Source organism: Alligator mississippiensis, chromosome 1 (genome assembly GCF_030867095.1).
Source record: "Alligator mississippiensis isolate rAllMis1 chromosome 1, rAllMis1, whole genome shotgun sequence".
In the NCBI taxonomy this organism is placed as follows: domain Eukaryota; kingdom Metazoa; phylum Chordata; order Crocodylia; family Alligatoridae; genus Alligator; species Alligator mississippiensis.
In genome coordinates, this window is record NC_081824.1 from 175,423,723 (window position 1) to 175,446,519 (window position 22,797).

At 43.5% G+C, this 22,797-nt stretch overlaps 1 protein-coding gene across 2 annotated transcripts in view; it reads right to left on the minus strand.

Annotated features, from left to right (window-relative positions):
* The window catches only part of RBKS (ribokinase), a 94,677-nt gene that overhangs the window by 24,355 nt on the left and 47,525 nt on the right, over positions 1–22,797 (minus strand). For both annotated transcript variants that reach the window (XM_014598027.3, XM_014598028.3), the window contains one exon: positions 16,491–16,582. In XM_014598027.3, the coding sequence (XP_014453513.1) occupies positions 16,491–16,582 (92 nt within the window). The remainder of the gene's footprint in view (positions 1–16,490; positions 16,583–22,797) is intronic.

Consider the following 22,797-nt stretch of genomic DNA (forward strand, 5'->3'; position numbering starts at 1 on the left):
TCTTGATGAAATTGCAGTGCTCTTATAGTATAAAATAATTCATCTTTCAGGATTTCCTGCATCATAAAGCCTAAAAAAGCCAGTCATATTATGAATTATATGATACTTTTTCATGTACCTCAGAAATGTCAGGGGACTCAAAACTGCCGTTAGACATTCCTCACATGTTCATCACCACACTACTTCAAAGATTCAGGATTCAGCTTCCATCACTGCATGTTTTCAAAGAGTAACTGTCAGACGGAGCTATTTCTGAGAGTAAATATTTAGGGATTTCTTCACTCGTTGTCTCTTCTGCATCAGTTTATCCAGGTAGAATCGATGGAAATGGAGTGAGAGAGCACTTTGTAAATTCTTAGTAGACTGCTAGTGAGGGGTTACTTAGGAGTCTCTCAGAATAAAATCACATTGCTTAGCTTCTATCAGTAGCAGATTTCTACATACTTTCAAATATAGCAACTGAAAATGACCTGAAGCCTTCTTTCAGGAAAGGCTAACTTTAAGAAGGATAACGAGCTCTTCTGGGGAGAAAGGGAGTCTATTTATCCTTTCTTATCAAACACATACATTATGTCCAAGCTCTTAAGCCTCAGCTAGGATTGGACTTCCATCATGTTGGGCACTATACAAACATGGATTCTCTCCTTGCCCTATAAATGATTAACTCCTGGCTCCACCTGTCTGGCAGCAAAATCTCTCAACTAAAAACTAGCATCAAAGGTTCTCTGATTAAATGCCTTTTTCCACTCCAGACATTCTCGCTGGGGTGGGACTTTTCACTGCTCTGTAACAACTTTGGAGGCAGAGGCAAACACATTCCATTTTTTCCTCCCTAGCTGGGGAGGGATTAGTAGTATGAGAGTAAAGTATGAGAGAAGAGGCAAATTATATACTACTCTTCTCCAAGCCTTCCCTGGTTGGCTGAGGTAGGGGGAAGTCCTGGCCTGCCCTAATGGCAAGTCCCTTGGTTCCAAAAGAGAACAAGAGCTTGAGATATTTTCAGATCCCTAAATATTACCCTGGGACTTTTTTCTTCCCCACGTCTCCTTCAGGCAGTCTCTGGGTCTCTGCTCCAGACTGGTCCCTGAACCTCCCCCCATCAACCTTGAAAATCACCCTCCTCTTATACCCCACAGTATTTACAGTATGGTTAACATGATTTTTTTTTTCATGTTTAGTTTTCAGCATAGGTGTAAGATCAAATCCTGCGGCGCATAAGGATACACACCACTCAGTGATTTCAGGAGGGGTTTGACTTTATAACAGTAAGCAGGATTTGGTTCTTACTGGATAAATGCATTTTGTACATGGTAGTGGCAAGGTATGGTAATAACTCTTCACAACTCAGTACATTTTGGCCATACCTTGAAGACTTTCACTGCGATAGCAATGAAGCAAAGCTGAGGGGTTTAGAAAAAGTGTCATATTTTGCTGTTTAGTGGGTTAATTTCACCACATTGCTCAGAACCCTTGAGGAATGGAGATTATTTGGGTAACCTTAAATCTGTGCTTTTCTTTACAGCTAAAATCAAAATTATCTGCAAATAAACTAAGTCACTTCACACAATAATTAAGAACGTGGAGATTATACCTGTCCTGCTGTAATGGTTACAAGGAACTAGTCAAGCAGTAGTGGCTAAGTAGAGGGGTCATTAGACACAGATGATAACCACTTATTAAAATACATCTATTTTAGTGCACATATTATGTACTATAATGTGAAATAGATCAAAGCCCTTAGATGTCTGGAGCAGAGACTAGGTATTCCCAGGGTGCACACTCCCAGAACACTATAGGTGCTATCTTCTTCTTCTTTATTCATTATGTTTATTATACCTGCACAAAAATATTTCTTGAAAGAGACTCTTAAGCAGATAGGTTTCCTGGAGCATCTGCATGAAAATAGTGCTTCAGATGTTTGCTACTATTGTCTTATAACCCAAGTACAGCAGGATAATGAAACTAGGAAACACTGGAAAAGCTGGGGGCCATTTCCCCCCATAGAAATAGCAAACAAGCAGACTGATATTGTGTGCCAGTAATTAGAAATTACTGTAAATGTCAACTGGTTTTAAACATAAATCTACTGTGGCAAGTTATGAAGTCCCTCACACCAATAAAATCTTACTTTAAAAAAAACAAAACAAAAAACAGTAGTACAATTGAAGGAAATAACTAATGTTTGAAAGAAAAATTAAAAACCAAACACTATAAAACTTATGGCCATGCTGGCCAAAAAAAGTCTCCATTTTGTATTTATTTTTAATTTTGATGAAAAAATACACATAATGCCCATTAGAGAAATAACTCATTTGATTTCCAACATTACCTGAAACACATCATACTTCATGGAGTACATTTTATTGTATTCTTACAATTTATTTTTATCAATAGTCATGAACATATATAGCATATGTTAATAAAAAAAAAGTAAATTACAAGGGGCAAGGATGTGATAGTATCTATAAAGATAGTATCTTTCTATAAACTTTCAGAGAAATAGTATGTGACTGAATTAATACAGTCTTAATACAGAAATAAAGAAGGCTATGGTTATATGTTCTATCTTATGTTTGCATTTTTGGTTCTTTAAGTGCTTAACTTTGTACACAAACATTTATTTATTTAAATTTATTTTTTCTACAGAAGTGAAGACTGAGGGGGGATTAGATAGCAGCCTTTAACCACCTGAAGGGTGGTTACAGAGAGGGTGGAGCTAGACTGTTCTCAGTGATGACAGAACAAGGAGCAATAGTCTCAAGTTGCAGCAAGGGAGTTTTAAGTTGGATATCAGGAAAATCTCTCTCTCACTAGGAGGGTGGTGAAGCACTGGAACAGGTTCCCTAGAGAGGTGGTGGAATCTCCATCCTTGAAGGTTTTTAAGGCCTGGCTCAACAAAGCCCTGGCTGAAATAATCTAGTTGGGTATGGTCCTGCTTTGAGCAGGCGGTTGGACTAGATGACCTCCTGAGGTCCCTTCCAACCCTAATTTTCTATGATTCTATGTCCAGGGGTGGGCAAATATTTCGGGTGGAGGGCTGCTTACCGAGTTTAAGTGAGGTGTCAAGGGCTGCATGGGTAGCCTTGCTACTGAGTCCTGCTGGCTCCCCCTGTTTGCTACTGCCCCTATTTCCTGTCATCTTTGACAGGCAGCCAGGAGCAGATAAATATACTATTTTCTACATTTTTAGGGGCCCCACGGGCTGCACAGAATGGCCTGGCAGGCTGGATCCAGCCCACAAGCCATATTTTGCCTGCCCCTGTTCTTTGATTTACTTGCACAGCATTTTCTACATTGTATTATGAGTCAAATATGAAGTCAAGAATGGGTCATATTTCAAAGCATAAATATCAGGAGGCAGATTCAAATGGAAATACAGTAAAAGCTCCGTTATCCGGCATCCATGGGGAATGGGTGGTGCCGGTTAATCAAATATGCCAGTTATCTGAGAGTTATACTTATCTCCAGCCCGGTGGGTTGGAGGTGTCTTTGCCAGGTGGGGCTGCTGCCCCTCCCACTGCATCCGGTGTGGGCCTTCACTCTCTAGTGTCAGTGTGCTGGGGGAGAGGGAGAGGAGCCCCACGCAAGCTGCTTTGCCCCAGGCCGTGGTCCACGAGGAAAAAGTGGGATTTTGCTTGCAGCGGTGAAACTGGAAGTGCCACAGTGGGACAGACACTGAGTAATAGAGCATTCTGGATAGTAAAGTGCCCAATAACACAGCTTTTACTGTACTTGATTTTAAATAATGTTGGGGGTGGGAGTGGATACCTATGTGCTTAGTGCCCAAATGTGACATTACATTGAATATAACATTTTGGTTATGGGCTTCCCATAATTTGATCTGTTTTGAAAGGGGGAAATAAAAAATTTAAACTATTTAACTTGTAACCTAAGGGACCCAGAACAAATCAGCTCTCTACCTCCCAAACCTTAGTAAATCTTTATGTCTCCCTGGCCTCTGCCAAGATTCCCTACCCATGACATTTTTTTTGCACCGTCTCTGAGGATCTGGCCTTGCATACAGGAATTTCCAGGGCTAGATCTTCAGCTAGTAAAAAGTGACATGGTAAGAAAGAAGGTAAACTTTTTGGGGGTAAACACCATCTTTTCCTTCTTTCTCTGTTTATACAGCAGATAGCTCCAAAGGTCCCTAGCCTAAAACTGGGCTCATGAGCATTACTTCAAAACAAATAATAAATAATGACAGACTTATGCAGATTAATATCCACTGAAAATCTGGTCTGTGCATCTGTCCCAGTTCCAGATACATGTGTCAGCCTTAAATATTCAAAACCTAATGGACCAAATTTTGTTCAAAGAGGAACTATGGCTTGATTGTATGAATTCTCACAAACACAACTTGTCCTACTGAAGTCAGAGAGACTGCCTGTGTGAGTAACAAACTGTACAATCAGGCCAAAAAGACAAGCAAGATGTTTGTGGCTTCATTTGTTTCAAATGTCAAAATTCCTAATCAGAACATGCAGGTAAAAATGCTTCTTATGCTTGAATAAAAAAGGCTACACTGAGCTGCCTAAAGCTCTTTCTGCAACCCCTCCCCTATAACTTTTATTTTAAACTAAAAATGGAAAATTTCAAAGTCAGAAGCAACTGATAAGTGGGCTTTAGAATGAAGTATGAATCCAACTTAACATTACAGTGAGCAAGCCATGCTCTCTAAGTAAAAAGGCAGCAGTAGCTTCCTGGCTACCTTGGCAAGTGCCAGGTCAGATAAAGCTCTAGGTATCTAGCTTCCACTAACTGGCAATAATATATTATCCCATTGTTTTCTTCTGCATAACTGTACAACTATCATGATTTTTATTTCTCATTTCAGGTTTTTTTTGTAGGTCTTCCCCTCTTATAATAAAAAGAATTTGTTGATGTAGTTCTCTTCATTTCCCCCAGGGCCTACTGCAACCATTAATTAATTAATCTTTGCTGGATCTCTGCCAGCTAGGTCAGCATTCTTACGCCCATTTTACAGAAGGGGAAAGGAAGACCCACAATGATTTTGGGTGATACTTCCAGTGTAACACAAGTCACTAGCAAGGCCGGAATCAGAACTCCAGAGTCCTGATTAGCCTTTTGCCCTAACCTTTAGACAAGTCTGGTGTTTCTTCCAAATTGGCTTTTAAATGGCCCTTATTAGACGAGAACTCTAGATCTCCATAATTTTCCAGTCAAATTTGAATCTCAGAGGTGTGAAATATGTTGGTACCTGTTCCTGAAAGCTATGCAGCAACAGCAACACACAAGTATGGCTGTAATTTGTCACAGTGTGTTAGAGGCCAGAACCACATTGTGGTTAGGCACTGTACAAATTTGTGACAAAGAAAGTCTCAGTCCTGAGGAAGTACACCTGTATGTGTTTGTCCTTTCCTCAACATTTAAAAAAGATTGAAAAGAGCCACCTCTTTTCTTCCCAAAGGTGAAACTTGATACATGTATTCTGCATTTCTTTTATTAGAAGAATTAGGAGAACAGAGAACTAGCACATTCCTGCACAAACCTCAGGGATTAGGCTATGTTACATCTGGTGTACAGAAAATTAACATGCCAGTTTCAACAAGCTTGAACTTTCTGGGAAAAGATAAAGCTGAACTACAAGCTAAGCAAAGAAAGAGCTGATAACTTTACAAGATTTGTTCTGAGTATTTTGTTCATGAGCCACATAAAAAGAAAGTCTTGTCAGACATAAAAAATATTTATCAGTGAAACAAGCAAGAGTAAAAAGAACAGCTTGTGAAGGGCCTTCTGGACAAACTAATGATAGACAATGTACTGATAGCATAATTTTGTCTGGTTCTTTTTAGCACCTGAATCCATATAGAAGAGGGGTTGGCACCCCCTGGCACGTGTGCCAGAGCGTGGCATGTGAAGACATTTTCCTTGGCGCGCGTATCTCATGATGGATGGTGGGGGAGCTGGGAGGAGCCCAATCCTTGTTATGGTAGCAAAGCCTTGGCCCCTTCCCTGCTGTCTGCCCCACGGCACACGTATCCGCTGCCAGCAACAAGCTAGGCCAGGGCTCTGCGGACCCCGATGCAGCTGCTTGCAGCCTCCCCACTTCCTGCTGCGAGCAGCCCAGACTCCGTGGTGGGTGGCAGGGGCCTGTCCAGAGCCCAGGCCAGCTGTGGCAGGCAGCCAGGAGACTGCAAGCAGCTGCAACAGGGTCTGTGGAGCCCTGGCCTGACTCATTGCTGGCGGTGGGTGCATGCGTGCCTTGGGATGGAGGGTGGGGAAGGGGCCAGAGCTGCACTGCCAGAACAAGGATCGGGCCCCTTGTGGGTCCCCTGCCATCTGCCCCTGGCACGTCAATATCTTACAAGTCAAGGCTGTGGGTTTTGTTGGCACTGCCCAAAAATGCTGCCGAGCCGTGATACAGTACAAGATGTGCTGTTATATCAGATACTGAACGTAGCTGCATTAATACCAGGTGTTTAAACAAATGTTTAACTATAAAGTGTGAAGTCATATTTAATACACACATGCTTGGGATATGACATCACATGGCAAAGTCTGCAACTATACCTGGCATCTTCAAGGGTGCCTGTATACAAGCTGGGAGGCTGCTCCAACATGCTGTAATTACAGCGCGTCAGAGAAGACTCAATTAATCAAGTTTGCTGGAGCGTGGTAACTATTGTGTTCCAGCCAGCCTCTGCATCCATTGTGTCAGCATCCCTGTGCTTCAAAATGGCAGCGAGGGTGCTTTAACTAAAACTCATTTCACAGGTATGCTAATACATGAGATGCTCTGGTGCTTTAATTAGAGCAACTCTCAGAGCAGGTGGGGTGGTGCATCATCACATGTAACAAAACACATTTTTCTCCAGTTAAAAACAAATGGACGCTTTACTGATATGCTAGAGGCCTCGGGCTATATTATTATGAGGAGAGCCTGAGGGAACTGTGCTTATTTAGCCTAGAGAAGAGAAGACTGAGAGGGGATTTAATAACAGCCTTCAACTACCTTAAGGGGGGGTTGAAATAGGATGGATCTAGACTGTTCTCATTGGTGACAGACGACAGAACAAGGAGGAACAGTCTCAAGTTACAGCAGGGGAAGTTTAGGTTAGATATTAGGAAGAATTTTCTCACTAGTGGGGAAAACACTGAAACAGGTTACCCAGAGAGACTGTGGACTCTCCATCCTTGGAAGTGTTTAAGACCCAGCTAGACAAAGCCTTAGCTGGAATGACCTAATTAGGGATGGTCCTGCCTGAAGCAGGGGGTTGGACTAGATGACCTCCTGAGGTCCCTTCCAAACCTCATTTTCTGTGATTCTATGATTTACTTGCACAGCATATTTTACATTGTATTACGAGTCAAATTTAGTTTAAGATTGAAGCAAAAACAAATATAACTATAGGAATGTGGCTAACCTTGTATATCATATATTATATATAAACAACCTACACAAAAATAATTAACAGGTGTTGCTTCATTTGTCTGATAGAAATTTTCAGATTCATAAAACAAAATCAAGCTTTCTTGAGCATCCTAACAGTGCATCCAATACTTCACTGGAAGTTATTTCCACACCTGAGCTCCTCGTCACCTGAATTAACATTTCTGCACCTTAGTTAAAGACTTTAGTTGGAATTAAAAACAGTCTGTAGGGCTGTGAAATAGGAGCTGCATTACCAGAAAGAGCTAACAGATAGCAGAATTGCAGAAAAAGGGTTAGCTTGAGTAGTGGAACAGTAAGACTATTAAAAAGGATGGAAGTTGGTTAACACCTGTGGAGTAAAGAGTTTAAAGGGAATCTGGTAGATTATGAGTCAGGAAGTCAAGTGACTCCCTCACTGCTGAAATGCTTCTGCCACTGAAATGCTCCTGCCACTGTCAGTGAGTTGATTTTAAATTTTGGTAGACTGGAATCAAAAGTGCAGGATGCAACTACACCACTGTAATCTCCACTGGGTCCACCTCTGCTTAGAGCAGTACTTCTCAAACTATCTGATGTGGCGGACCAGCAATTTTTTTTCCAGTGGGCCAGGGACCGGTGCCCGGTTCAGCCGGTAGCAGCAACTGCATGTAACAGCGCTACACAAATGTGCAACCAGCTGTTTCTTTCTCTTTCCTCACCTCACACGACGTGACGTCACCTGAAGTGTTGGAACGTATGAACTGTGGCGCTATGACATATCAATGTTATGCTTCTGAAAATATATTTCTTTCTTTCCTGGCAACTTGCTGCGGACCGGCGAATATATTTCTTTCTTTCCTGGCAACTCGCTGTGGATCGGAGACTGGTGGCTTGCGGACCAGCAGCGGTCCATGGACCACCACTTTGAGAAGCACTGGCTTACAGCACAAGCTTTTGTGAACTGAAGTTTGCTTCATCAGATGCTGTGAAAGGACAGCATTGAGCAGAGTATATTGTATACTCTGCCTTCAGACTAACAAGGCTAATTACCCCTACCTGAAAGTAAACAAGAGGATGTGCCTGGCTTGTTACTCCATTCAGTTAAGCATGAACTATATTATCTATATGTCTGTAGCTACGCGAGTTGTAATACAGCTCATCACTGAATGGTAGCTATTATAATGTCATTGGCTGCTTATCCTTCCTGCAGCTATCAGAATCCTGTGTTTACAAACATGAGATTAATATCTAGTCATAAATCACAGCACTGTAGTATCTATAGATACATATTGGTGAATGCAAACAATTAGGAAATTGACCAATTGTGTCACAAAGACTCGAAAATATAAATAATCACAAACATAATTTGGCCTTGAATTTGGCACATCTGCTAAGATGTGCCCATGTTAAACAGAATACCCTGGAAACTGCTGAATTGAATCTCTTGTGTATCTGTAAGCAGCTAAACGCAGTATTCTTACTGTGGAAGGACAGGGATGCCCTATCCATGATGATTTCATAGATTTCATAGACATTAGAGCTGGAAAGGACCTCGGGAGATCATCGAGTCCAGTCCCCTGCCCCAGGGGCAGGAAGTCAGTGGGGGTCAAAGGATCCCAGCAAGATAAACGTCCAAATGTCTCTTAAAGGAGTCCAGAGTAGGTGCTTGCACCACTTCTGGCAGCAGTCTGTTCCAGGCCTTGGGGGCTCAGACAGGAAAGAAGTTCTTCCTTATGCCCAGCCTAAAACGGTTTTGGAAGAGTTTGTGACGGTTTGACCTTGTCATCCCTTGGGGCGCTCTGGTGAACAGGTGTTCCCCCAGATTTTCGTGTACACCCCTTATATACTTGTAGGCAGCCACCAGTTCCCCCCTGAGCCTGCACTTTTCCAAGCTAAAGAGCCCCACAGCTCTCAGCCTGTCGTCATAAGATCTGTTTTCCTGACCTCTGATCATGCGCGTGGCTCTCCTCTGCACTCTCTCAAGCTTCTCCACATCCTTTTTAAATTGCGGAGCCCAAAATTGGATGCAGTACTCTAGCTGCAGCCTCACCAAGGCCAAGTACAGCGGGAGGATGACATCTCGGAATTTACTTGAGAAGCATCTATAGATGCAAGCCAGCATTTTGCTGACTTTACCAGCTGAAACATCACATTGGTGGCTCATATTCATCTTGTGGTCAATCACGACCCCCAAGTCCCTTTGGGCCGTGGTGCTAGCAAGTGTAGCACTGCCGAGCCTGTAAGCATGCTGAGGGATTTTCTTCCCAAGGTGGGGTACCTTGCATTTTTCGGTGTTGAATGCCATCAGGTTTTCATCCGCCCATTTTCTGAGCCTGTCAAGGTCGGCCTGGATCACCATCCTGTCCTCAGGTGTAGACGCTTTACACCAAAGTTTGGTGTCATCAGCAAACTTGGCCAATTCACTTCTGATACCAATGTCCACATCATTAATGAAGATGTTGAGGAGTTTAGGCCCAAGGACGGAGCCTTGGGGGACCCCAGTGGTCACGGTGTACCACGATGATTGACTTCTGGGTCTGACCTCAGAGCCAATTCCCCAGCCAGCAGACCGTGATGTAGCCGAGGCCACAGTTGGCCAGTTTTTCTATGAGATGAAGTCTGCTATGGCCACAGTAAGGGAAACTTTTTAATATTATCATTTGTATTGTGGTAGCACCTAAGAGCCCCAAACTAAGGAAGAAGGCCCTTCAAGGCAGAGGGGGGTAGAATACAAGCCCTGGGAAGAGGCCAGTTCAAGACTTAGAGACAGCAGTTTCACTGGAGTGGAGAAAGTGAGAACTAGGTTGCAGAGGACCAAGGATGGAACTGGAAGAGAGGAACTTAAGATAAAGGTTGCAGGCAACGTATTCACTGAACACAGTGGTGATGGGGAGAAGAGAGATGGGGAAGGTACACCTGTACTGCTTCTACAGAGCAGGGAGCAGGCTAGATTATTTGAAAGAACACAAATGTTTTTCCTAAGACTTTTCATAGAAGAAACACAAGACTGACGGCTGCCAAGGCTGCCAGGAAGAAAGGTATGATGATGAAGAAAAAATGCAATATTTCCAGTTTGCAGGATAAGGATTCATTTCTCTTTTTCTTTAAAGGAGTTTCTTTCACATTAAGCCATTACTATATTACAAGTGTACCTTGGAGTGGCACCTACAGTTACAGTTGCCTTATGCTTTCTCATTATAAAACCCTGTTTTAAGTTTCTTATAACATTGCTAAAATTTAAACATTTGGGCTAGAATTTTCCATGCCCAGGTGTCAGGCTTAATTTTTTGGAAAGTTTCAACTAAAATGGTTTGACTACTGCTGAGAATGAGGCTAGAGGAAGATTTGTTTTTTCACACATTAAATCCTTCCAACTATTTTGTTGAGAAGCTCTAGTGCCCTAATGCCATATATTCAATAAGGAATATATGAACTACTGGATGACTTCCTATTCACTGAATGAGGAAGGAATCCTATCCAAAAAACAGCATGTAATCATATAATTAAAAGTCTGAATCATAATGCATATGCACAAAACAGGCTATCTTAATTTGGGCATTTTCTAACTTCTGAGTACAAGAGTTTGCAGTCTTAACAGTCTTTAAATACAGTTCTTTTGGATATAACACAATGGGCACACCTACACATGAATTTAAGATGGTTTAAATTTAATGTGCATTAAACTAATGTGGATTAAGCAGGTTTCAGCAGGTGTCTAAACGTGGTGGAACTTGGGACTAACTTTAGTCTCAGGTCGCTTCAACCCTGTCATGTTCCCCTGTGGCCACCGTAGGGCGCTCCAAATTCTAGACACATGGTTGCCAGCACTTGACAGCCATGCTGAAGCTAGAGCCAGATGCCAGCATTTGGCAGCCATCTTGGAGACACACCCCTGCCCTCTGATCCCTGGCTAGCCCCTTCCCTGCCCATGAGCCGTGAGTCCAGCACAGGGGCAGCACACGGCAGCACCCTTCTTGCCCAGACCCAATAGTGGTATTCTCCCTGTGCCAGAGCTGCCCCTGCCCCTGCCAGTGATCCCCAGCACCCTGCTGCTCCAGCCCGGCCTCTGCCAGCAATGACCAGTGCCCCATGCTCCTGGTGGCCATGGTGCTGGCCCTGCTGGCCCCAGCAAGCACCTCCCCGCTGCCCAGGCCCCAGGAGAGCCATACACCATCCTGAACTCCCTGTTCCAGCCTGCCTATCCTGCCGCCCACACCCTACCTATGGTTGCCAACTCTGAATCTATTCTGGGAGGTTTCATCACATGATGTAATTACATTATGACTGATCTACTGTACTGTACTCAGAAATGCAAATGTACATTACTGTTACATTTTAAAAACCCACTGGACTACCGTATAAATTGGATTCAACATTTAATATTTATTTTAATGAATTTCGTATCATTTATCTCCCAGGTAACTCTCAGCAGTCTCCTGGAAACTATATCTAATTCCTGGAGACTCCAGGGCAATCCCAGGGGGTTGGCAACCCTACTCCTACCCCCTGCCCGCCCCTGGCACCACTCTCAGGACACGCATATGGTTGAAACAAAAAAAACTTTATTACTCTCATAACATCCATCCCCATCCCTCTCCCCTCCCCGCTCAACAAACAGTAACCCTCCACCACCTTCCCCACCCACCAACAGTAAAAAAATCCACTTGTAAGTGGCAAACTATATACAGAGCAGCCCAGCCCTGTGGGAGGAGAGGCGTTCAGTCCAGCCCCCTAGTGGCTGGGAAGACCCAGGACTAAATTCCCTGTGTTAATGTGGAGTAATGCATCTACACATGTGATAATCTGTACTAAATAATCCCACTTAAATTTGAAACTTGGTTTGTGTAGATATGAAATTTAGGCTCACTGTGACAAGGGGCCATCCCCGGGCCTGTCCAATGTTGTCCCGATCCTCTGTTTCTGGGCTAACCACCCACTTTTCTTTCCTGCCATGACCATGCCTTGATGGAAAAATAAGTATGATGTTACCCAGGCAGGAGGCTGCCCATTTACTACCCTGACACCAGGTGTCACTATTCACCACTCCGAGCCTCCCCTACACAGTAGCCCATGCCTCGCAGATGGTATGTAAAGAATATCACCTTTAATTCCGATTTGGCCATGCACGCCCTCTTGTCCCTCTCTAACGTTGGGCTCTCTTAATCCCTATCTCTACACCCTCTCCGGCATAGAGCTCTCTATAGTCCTATCTCTGCACCCTCCCTGGCGTCAAGCTCTGTGTAGCCCTATCTCTGTGCCCTCCCCGGCGCTGTGGTATACACCGCAGTGTGCTCCTGTGAGGCTTCCTTCTCCCCAATTTGCCTTATCCCAGTCCACTGGATTAAAATACAACAACAAAAAACCAAGCCCTTGGCACATAACATAACATAACATAACATAACATAACAATCTAACTCTCACTTTGTCTCTAAAAACACCCCTAAACTTCCCCCTTAGCACTGAGGGCCTTCCCAGCCCTAAATACCTTCAGGGCTTCTACAGGCCTAATAATCCATATGGGCAGCAAAACCTTGCAACCAAACATCTCCACAGAACATCTCTGCTCGAGCTCCTTCCCTCCTGGCTGCTGCCAGAGGACTAATTCCTGCCAGCCTCAGCCTTGGGGCTTATATGTGCCCAGAGGCCTATCTCCTTCCAGTCAGCTGACTGGCCTGTGTGGTTGGGCTTTTAACCCCTACCCTTCTAGTACTTGGTGTTTCTAAAGACTCTGGTCTTAAAGAAGCTGCCTTGTCTCCTAGTAACTGGGCTAGGGTTCCCTGCTACACTCATATAGCCTAAAATTGCCATTTTTAAACCGCATTAAGGGTGTATACGTGTAGATATGTGGCCTTAATGCAGCTGAAATTGGGCTAATCTGCATTCAATGACCATGTGTAGATATGCCCAATGTATACTGAACTACAGTATAGGCGACCCTTGCCATTTGCGGGGGATACGTTCTCGTATCCCCCACAAATGGAGAAATCTGCGAATAAGCCACTGCATTCATGAATGCCATCTGTGTTCATGAACTCAGTGCCCCCAGCGGCTGGGGGGAGGCACGGCTGCTCTGGCAGTGGCGGGAGCACAGCGGCGGCAAGCAAAGAGTTCCCAAGGAGCTCCTTTAAGTGTATTTAAGAAGCGGGTTTGGCATTTGCAAATATTTGAAACCGCAAATGTTGAACCTGCGACTAGTGAGGGTTTCCTGTATATACACTGCCTATACTGACACTGGCTGAGTTGAGCTTTGCACTGATGCTAAGCATTTGTTATTACTGATATATCATTTGCACAGAGCTCAGCAAAGGAATTTATAAGAGTCATGTTTTTCTTAATTACACCAGTGTTTAACTCCACTGAATTCAACAGATCTAAACAGTAGCGTAATTAATGGGGGTGAACTGGGCAGCAGTCCTGGGCACTGCCTTGGTTGGGGAGTGGGGCAGTGCAAAACTAGCTACTACTGCAGCTAGCTATGCAATCGCCACCAGAAGTGCAGCAGCTGGCACTGCCCTGTGTGCTGCTGCTACTCAGGCCACAAAGCTGCCCTATGCCTTTGGGTTTAAACTGGCATAACAGAGACTGTCATTTAAGCCACTGTATTTCAGTTACAACATTTATGGTGCAGAATTTGTAGTAACTGAGATATGCCAATGCCACCTTTAAAAAGAATTTACATTAATGACCAATGGCCCTTATGTAAGTGTATGAGTATAGTTCTTTATATTAAAACTTGCAAATGCATATATTAAAACAATTCAAAATTTAAAGTAGTCCTGAAAGGAAACTGAAAACAGATGGTGCCTGGAAAGACAACATTTGCTAAAAGATATTAAAATAAAATACCTTTTAAACTTCTGACATAGGGAAAACAAATGCTTCCCTGCTCCCATTTTCTTAACAAAAATAAGTTAACTATGATAAGAAGCTATTCCCTGAAAATAAATTCTAAAATCAGTATGCAGAGACAAGACAAAAAAAGATATTGTCAATTATCATGATTCTGGTAAGGAAATGGATTATATTTGAAAGTGCAGAAGGTTGCTAATATAAATAATAAATTACAAACAAAATGATTAGCTGTAATTCTTGTTCTTAGCAGGTCATATATTTAGAATACCACTATTGGGTCTGGGCTCCTAAACAAGTCTCTGGCAGTAGATTTAGTCTTTTACAGTGGACAGACCTCCTAAACAGCAGAGGGCATATTCTTCTGTTTGATAGGGTATAAGAATAAGCCCTTCTGTCTCCCACTGATGGTTATTTTTTAAGCTAACACTAAAAAGTATAAAGAACGTAAATTGTACCCGTACCTCTGCAGGGAAGGTGGGTGAGTGAGTGGGGATCTATTATAATTATACAGCGGCACTTCTTGTTCTCAGAAAGGAACTAATTTTCTTTTCACCACACAGTGGTAATAATATACCCTGACTCCAGCAGGTTAAAAAATCTTAAGGAAAGCCTCTATAAAAAAAACAAAACAAAACTATCTGGCAGCAAGAAATGGCAACTACAAATTTTAGCATACTTGTTGGAAGGAGCAATGAGAGAAGAAAACCAGGTCTAAACTAGTAACAAAAAATGAGTTTGCCTCTGACAAACAAATAAATACCAACATTGGAAAACCCAACAACAACAGAACCTCCCGGCATAACATTTACTACAGGGGCAAGGGAATAAGGGTGCTTCCTGCTCAAAAAGGAGACCTGTAGCACCATTCCTAGAATAGTGACCTAAAGCAAAGACCAGGCCTGAAAGTTTTGTAAAAGCAGGCAGAGAACTCTAGATTTCTATAACACTAATTTCCTAGATAGGAATGAACATTCCCTCATCATGGCTCCTACTACCTTTTACAGTTGCTTTGTGATGGCTGCTAGATACAAGTCACAAGAGATATCACTTTCAATTGTGCTGGAAACATCAGCATCCATAGTCTTAGTGAAATGCAATGACTCTGATCTTGTAAGAAATAGCCAATAACTCTGTTGATGTCTAAATGCTGTGGTGAGGTCTACCTTGAGCCACTGGAAGAGGTTTTCCTAACACACAGCTCTGATGTCCAGTTGAGGTCATTTAGACTCTTGAAGCACTAGAAGACATGTGTAGTGGGTCCTCTGAGGCAAGCTTGTAATTGGTTTTAGCACAAAGTTTCAGAAGAGACTAATTGAGTTTTGAAGTGATTATTATCCTGGCAACCTGCAGGCACTTGCATTGGTATAGACATCCCACAGCCAGCTGAGTCATAGCTTTCCCTAATGCCCAACACATCTCAAACAGAAGTCACGTCCAGCAGGGACAACTTCCAACCACACAGTGTATGGCTTTTACCCACTGGGCTGCTTCTCACACATAACTGTTACAAAAAGGAGGAGGAAAACATAGCAACTAACAGCAAAAAACAACAGGAAAATCAAACAAGAGCCTCATGAGACATGAGCCCAAATTATTTCTTTCTGACTCCAAATCACGTGTTTTTGGAGAAATAAAATACTGACAGTGGTAGGAAGTAGATGGAAAAAGGAGAGAAAATTTTGAAACTACTGAACTACAACTGGAAAAAACAGAGATTGAGTGTTGTATGCAAGAGGCAGCAATCCACAGACACCCCCCATTTATATGCAGTCAGAAAATAACTGATGGGTCAGGGCATACCAAGCTGCTATATCACCTCAGATGCAGCCTGCACACTGCCTGCTGGCAAGGCAGTTTGAAACTGCCACAACTCTATAAGCTAAGGTTATTCTCACTAATCATCTAGAGGAAGCACAGAGCCAGGAATGTGGGGCTATTTTAATATGTATCATATTATTTAGAGCAAACATCTTAGAAGTGTCCTTTTATGGATCTTTTATTCACTCATCCCCTCCCCAGGAGGGCAGAACACAGCTCTCTCTGGAACCTATTAATTCTATTTCAAGTGCCATCTAGAGGGGTCATCTGAATGGGATACAAAGTATTTCTTCTTTCTTACTAGCCCAAGGGGGCCTGCTTTCTACCTCCAGAAGCCCAGTAACAAGGACATGGCTCTATCCCTTCCCCGGTGTATTTCTGGGGACAAAATCCCTTTGAAGTTTTAATGACCATGTCATCCTCTGATAGATCATGAGAACATTACCTCAGTTTCATTGCAGCAGAAGATGTCAGAAAGAGTGTAAAATTGTGGATGTAGGTCAGCCTGGGCTGGAGCAGGATTAAATAAGGTCTTTACTGCAAAAGAATGAAAATAAATTGTCCAAATTACTCGTATTCACAAGCCATTGATTGGAACCCAAAACTCTCAGTTGCTGTGGCTAATATTTTAGCCACACCAACTGACTGCCCCCCCATATGCAAATTACTTACCAATACACAACAATTAATAAACCTGTTCTCCTTTTACAGGAAAGTTAAATGTTTTACTAATTCTATCATGATTTTCCCTGACTTAACTTTCATCCTTCTGCTTTTAGGAGTACAGGATAAGTTTCAAGAAGTGTTAAAAAATGATTAAACAAAAAAATCTTCAAGGAGCTGATAGTGATATTAAACTGTCATCTTCCACGTGCATTCATCACTAGAAGATGAGGGAATACTTTGCTAGTGGGTGATACTGATATTTACTGACAACAGAAGAATAGCAAGACACAGGCAGGCTGGGATCCGTTCCCAGCTCTGGAGGGCAGTGTTCTTATGAACAGACTATTTTGCCCACTCCTCACAAGCTCAATTCTGTCCTGTCCTCTTCAAACTTCCCCTGTCCCAGGTTTCTCTCTTCCTTGCTCCTGGCTCCTTCTTCCAGTCCAATTTTCCATTCTTTAGGATTCTCATCCCCATGCCAGTCTCCTTGCCCAGACATGCCTAATATCAATCCTTGTAAGTACCTGTCCAAATTCCACTACATACTCCCAGTTTGCTTGCCAAGTCATTCCCATTTCCACTTCTCTCTCCTCTCCAGTTTTTGCTCAGGCATTTTCATTTCCTTCTTAATTCCTTGTCTGTTCCCCTATTCTCCCCCTCCCAAATTCAGCCCACATTATCCCACCCCACATCTGTCATTTCCCCCTGGTTTCTAATCTCCCCTCCTTGAGCACCTCACCTAGACTCAGGGCCTTGTTACATCTAACGCTGAAAGCTATACAAACGTTAATCAGCTTAGCGTTGTTCTGCTCAGTGGAGCAGTTATGTTTTAAGGTGAAAATCCTTCTCTGGCTGGTCTTCACCTGCACAGCTGTGATTTGCCACTAGAGGCCTGGTGACCAGAGGCAGGGCTAGGAGCTGAGGGAAGGGCCAGCTCACTGCTTCTGCTGGGCAAAGAGCAGGCCCATCACCGTGTCAGCTGCAGTGAGACCCAAGAGACTAAGGGAAGCAGCTTCCCTGGTGCTCTCTGGTCTCACTGAAACCGACAGCGGCTTTGTGATGAGAGCAGGGCTGTCGGGCTTAAGCCCTGGCATCCCTGCTCTCAGCACAGAGCTGCCACAGCTTGATGAAACCAGACAGCCCCCAGCAAAGCAACCTGGTCTTGTTGAGCTGTGGCAGCTCTGCACTGAGAGCCGGACTTCAGCCCAACAGCCCCACTCTCAGTGCAGAGAACCCCAGGGAGGTCGCAGCCCTAGGCCTCGCACAACTCTGCCTGGCAGAGCCCCAGAGAAAGCTCCTCGCTGCCCAGACCTGAGCTCTGAAGGGCCTGATCCATGACTCAGCAGTGGCCACTGTGTTCGCGGATGCTGAAGGACTTCAACTTGGGCAGAATAGCTGTCTGAAGTGGCCACACCTTAATGCAACAGGGGCAAAATTTGGCAGACTGGAGATAATCCTGCCCTTGAGTGGCAGAATTTTAAAATGAATAACAAGTGCTTTAAGCAACTTAAAAGGTGTTAACATGCAGCCAAGCCAGGTATTAAAAGCTCCAGAAGCCACCTAAAGTTACCGTGTGACAAGGTCCTCAATGTCTCCTGTCCCAAACCCTTGCCCAGATGGCCTTAGTCTCCACATTTCCCACTCCATGAGATCCATTTTCCCTCATCAACATCTTATCCCAACCTAGCAGTCCTCTGTCCCATGTTTATTGCAAAGCTTGTCCCAGTGTCCAGTCACACCTTACAGTTTCCAGTGAAAGCTGGCTCCCTTCTCCCACCAACAGTTTACAGAAGTCCTAGCTACCCCCTCAGCATGCTTGTCTCAATCTACTCTTCCTGTCCAGCACACACTTATCTGCCCCCATCTATTCCCCACCCTGACATTCACATTCAGCAGCTTTCTTCTTCATGTTGCCAAGACCTTGCCATGGGGTGGTCACTGGTCATAGACAGGATAAGAAAAGCAGGTTACCATCTCTCAGTTTCAGTGCCTAGCCCCTAGGCTAGGGCAGTCACAGCAGGAATTACAGGAACAGTCACGATGAACCCTGCTGGCACATGGCCAGTGAAGATGAAAACTTTAGGGAATTTAGCTGTTAAATTCTAGAATGCTTCTACTGAGCATGTGGGAGCTATTTTTTCTCAAAGACACAACTTGGCCAAGTTGGGCAGATTTTCATACGTATGAGAAAACCGCATCCTAGACAAAATTTGGCAGGGCAGTAGCATTTGTAAGCAACCACTCCAAAGCATGGGGGCACCAGAGCTTCTCAAATAATCATCTGCCAATTTTTTTTTTAACATGGGCAAAACAAACTTTCCACAGCTTTTTCCCAATACCAGTAGAATGCTTCTGGCTGGGAGAGAAGAAAAAAACAGCCTCAGGCAACAACCAGTACAGCAAATATCCACCCAAATAGTTAAAGTTTGAGAAAGTTAAAAATATCTGGAAACTTTCAAACAAGCTTAGTAGTAGGCAATACAACTAGCCCTGCCTATAATACATTTCCAGCTACAGACAAATACATCACAGTTCTTCTCCAGTACCATATGAGTGGATTTAATATTATGATCTTGCATTTTCTATTGTTTGGCATTCCAAAGGACTGCAAAGTCCTTTACAGACCTTACATAAATAAGAATCACTTCACCAATCAGTGAAATAGATTCACCACTAGGGAGGGACTTGCCAGCAGTTTAGCAGCAAACACCAACGGTAGACAGTGGTTCAGAGGAGGAATACAGAAGTCCAGTCAAATTTCCAGTGGTATCGATGTACACTAAATATAATTACTCAAGATGGAAACTGGACAGGATTAATACCCCTACTATGCCATGGGATCTTTAACGGCTAGTACTGTGACATGACATTGGCAAGAACTTCTTTGTCCATGTGTAGTCTACAAAACTAACACAAAACGCTTTACTGAGCATTAGACTAATCTAACGTGCAATAAAGTGTCACTGTCTACGCATGCACAGCAATTACTTCACAGTGTATTAGTCTAATGTGCCATTTTCTAGTACCTGTAGATACTAGGTGTAGACACTGACAAGGAGCAAATTGTGCCTGATCAGCACAGGCAGCAGCGGGCCACAGGGGACAGGGGGGAGTTGTCTTGGCTTGGAAGAATGCCGCCTGCCAGCCACATGAAAATCTGGACCCATCCTGATCTCCATGTGGCTGGGAGAGCTGTCCTGGCTGCCAGGCACCCAGGACAGCTCCCCCCCACTCAGTGCCAGCTTGATCTCCCCCCGGCTGAGATGGAGTTGCCCACCAAGCCAAGAGAGCTTCCCTCCCCAACCCCCTCCAGAGCTTGGGGCTAAGACCCCATGCCTCCTGCCAGTCCAGAGCTGGCACCTGGGGGACCCTAGAGCTCCCCCTGGCTACTGCAGGGGGGCAGAGCAGAACAGAAGGAGCCCTGGATGGGGCTGCTCCTTTCTGGCTCAATTTACTCCTGATGGGGGCGCATGTGTAAACATGCACCAGGAAGCTCTTTAATGAGTCTGAATTTTCTACGCAGAAAATTCAGGCACATTAATTGCATCTGTAGACAAGCCCACTGAATGGCAATGCAGTGGTCCTCTGCCCATCCACCCCCAATTTTTTTTCAGCAGCAGAACTTGAAACAGAGGTTTGAGGCATCTGGGTGTGCATCTGTTAAACAAAAATAGTCCAGAGCACTGCATTATACATGACGGTGCTGCAGGCTAAATCAAGGGAAATGGCACTGACAATCAGCACTTGGGCAGGAATGAAAGATTCTTCAGTGTTAGATAGCAAGAGGTTCACTTATCTTTGTCTATACAGGGCATTTGAATGTGTTTAGCCACTCACTTATGGCAAATATGTGGGCTGCACCATTACTGGGTGAAAACACATAGCTGTTTGTTACAGGCTGAAAACTGTTGCAGGGCCATTGTTGTCGCCTGTTTGCATGCTGTACTATGTGAGATTACAAACTCCTTTCTTTCCCATTCCATTTGCTGTTAGCTTTTTACACTTCTATTTAATAAGGAAACACTCCAGCATTTCTGATTTGTCAGCGGTCCCTTTCCCTTTCCCCCCTGTTAGCCCAAGAAGGTATAGAAAAATAAAATGATTTGCCTCAGACCACACATTGAGTCAATGGCATAATAGGTAAAATAACTCAGAAGCCCTGATTTCCATGTTAATTTCTTTAACTACTAAAATTACTTACTTGTGTGTTCTGTAATCAGTAAGCTAGAAGCCCACATTTGGATTATCCCAGGTATTTCCAAATGACTAAAGTCTTCCATTTTCATTTATAGTCTTATGAAAACACTACCCAACTGCCCATCAAGAATGACGGGGGCAGGGGGTAGAGTGGGCATTGGGCCTGGGCCTACTCACCCCCCTCCCATATTACCTGCAGGAAGCAGGTGGGGGGGGGCCTTGCCCCCCAGCTCCGTCCCCTATGTCCCCACCATCATGGCGGCAGACTGCCTTCCATCAGAATGCTTCTTCGCACTCTGATTGGCTGTTTGTCAGCCAATCAGAGTACAAATAAAGGCTTACGGACAGACAGACAGATAGGCAGGCAGGCAGACAAACAGACAAACTTAGGCTTTTATAATATTAGAATTTTTGAATTTTCAAATAAATATCAAGTATGGTTCTTGTGTACAGGACCCACTAGTGATATCCAGAAACAATTCCTATAATTAAAGTTCAGGGTCAGATTCTCCCCCTCCTTGCACTTTATACAGTATATATAGTTGTTTACACAAATGCAAAATTTGTGTAATATACTATTAATTTGATTTTTTTTCTTTTTACATAACCCAGGATAAAACTTATATCCCTTTACACTGGTGCAAATGATCACAAGAGGTGCAAGATGGCATAGAATCATGGCCACAGGGGCCTTCCATCTAGCGCTATCATGATCTAGTGGAGTCAACATGGCTAAGTACAGACAGTTAAAAAGCATGAGGCTGAATGGATTCCATCTTCGCAGGTTAGTCTAAACTGCACAGGTTGAACCAATAAGTAAGTGAACAGATAGTCACTTTTGATTCTGGAAATGCAGCCACATGCCTGCAGTGGCCCAGACCAGAAGCTGAGGCATGCTAGAGCATGCCTCCCTGGTTGGCTGGAGCAGACAGCTTAGGCCAAGTCTAGCCTGCCCACCCTGAGGTGGGGTGGGTTGCGGGGATGTGCAAAGCATCCTGGGATGCTGGGGGTCTGAGTTAATTTAAATTTGGAGGGGATATGGGAGACCAGTTCAATACACCAATTTAACATAAATCAGTTAAGTTAGGTACTACATCCATCCAAATTTATCTTAAACTGGTTTCAGCCATTTTGAAAGTGGTTTATGTGTAGTGAACCACTTTTGTTACAGATTTGAACTGGTTTCCAATCACATATACCAGTTTATGTGTAATTTCTTTCCCTAGCCCATGGAAATGAGAACAGATAGCTACTTCATTCTCATCCTACCTCTTGTCACTGATCTCCTCTGCAGCCTTGCTCAAACAGTTCACTGTAACCTCTCAGACATGTTTTCCTGAGAATAACATTTTAATCTCATGTGATCATCTCAGTGACTTAATCTTTTGCTCGGTATTACTTAAAGGACTGCGGTAGTTATGGGTAGTTAGAAGTATTACATAAATTTATCAAACAAATAACCGCATCCTCTAAGAAAAATATAACAGCTTTTGCTTGCATACTTCTTCAGTGGCAGAGTCCACTGTCACTAAAACAGTCTGCATTTAAAAACAGAGTAACAATGAGACATAAGTACCAGTTGGTGACATTAACTTCAGTGTTAGCATGTCATATCACACACTGAATAGACAAAGAACCTTAGCTAAACAGGTAACATAGTCAAAATGAAAATAAGCCTTTTTAGTGTTGCTGTTTGTACGCAAAGAAGAACCCAGATACTTTGCAGTATTAGGTTCCTTAGGCTGCTACAAAGATGAGGGTTTGCATAATAGCCAGTACATAAAATGGAAGGCAGGGTAGATCTGCATCTTACAGACTTACCAAACGTGTGCGAGTGAGCACATCTACACGAGACACTAAAAGCACAGTAGACTAATTTTACTGCGCAT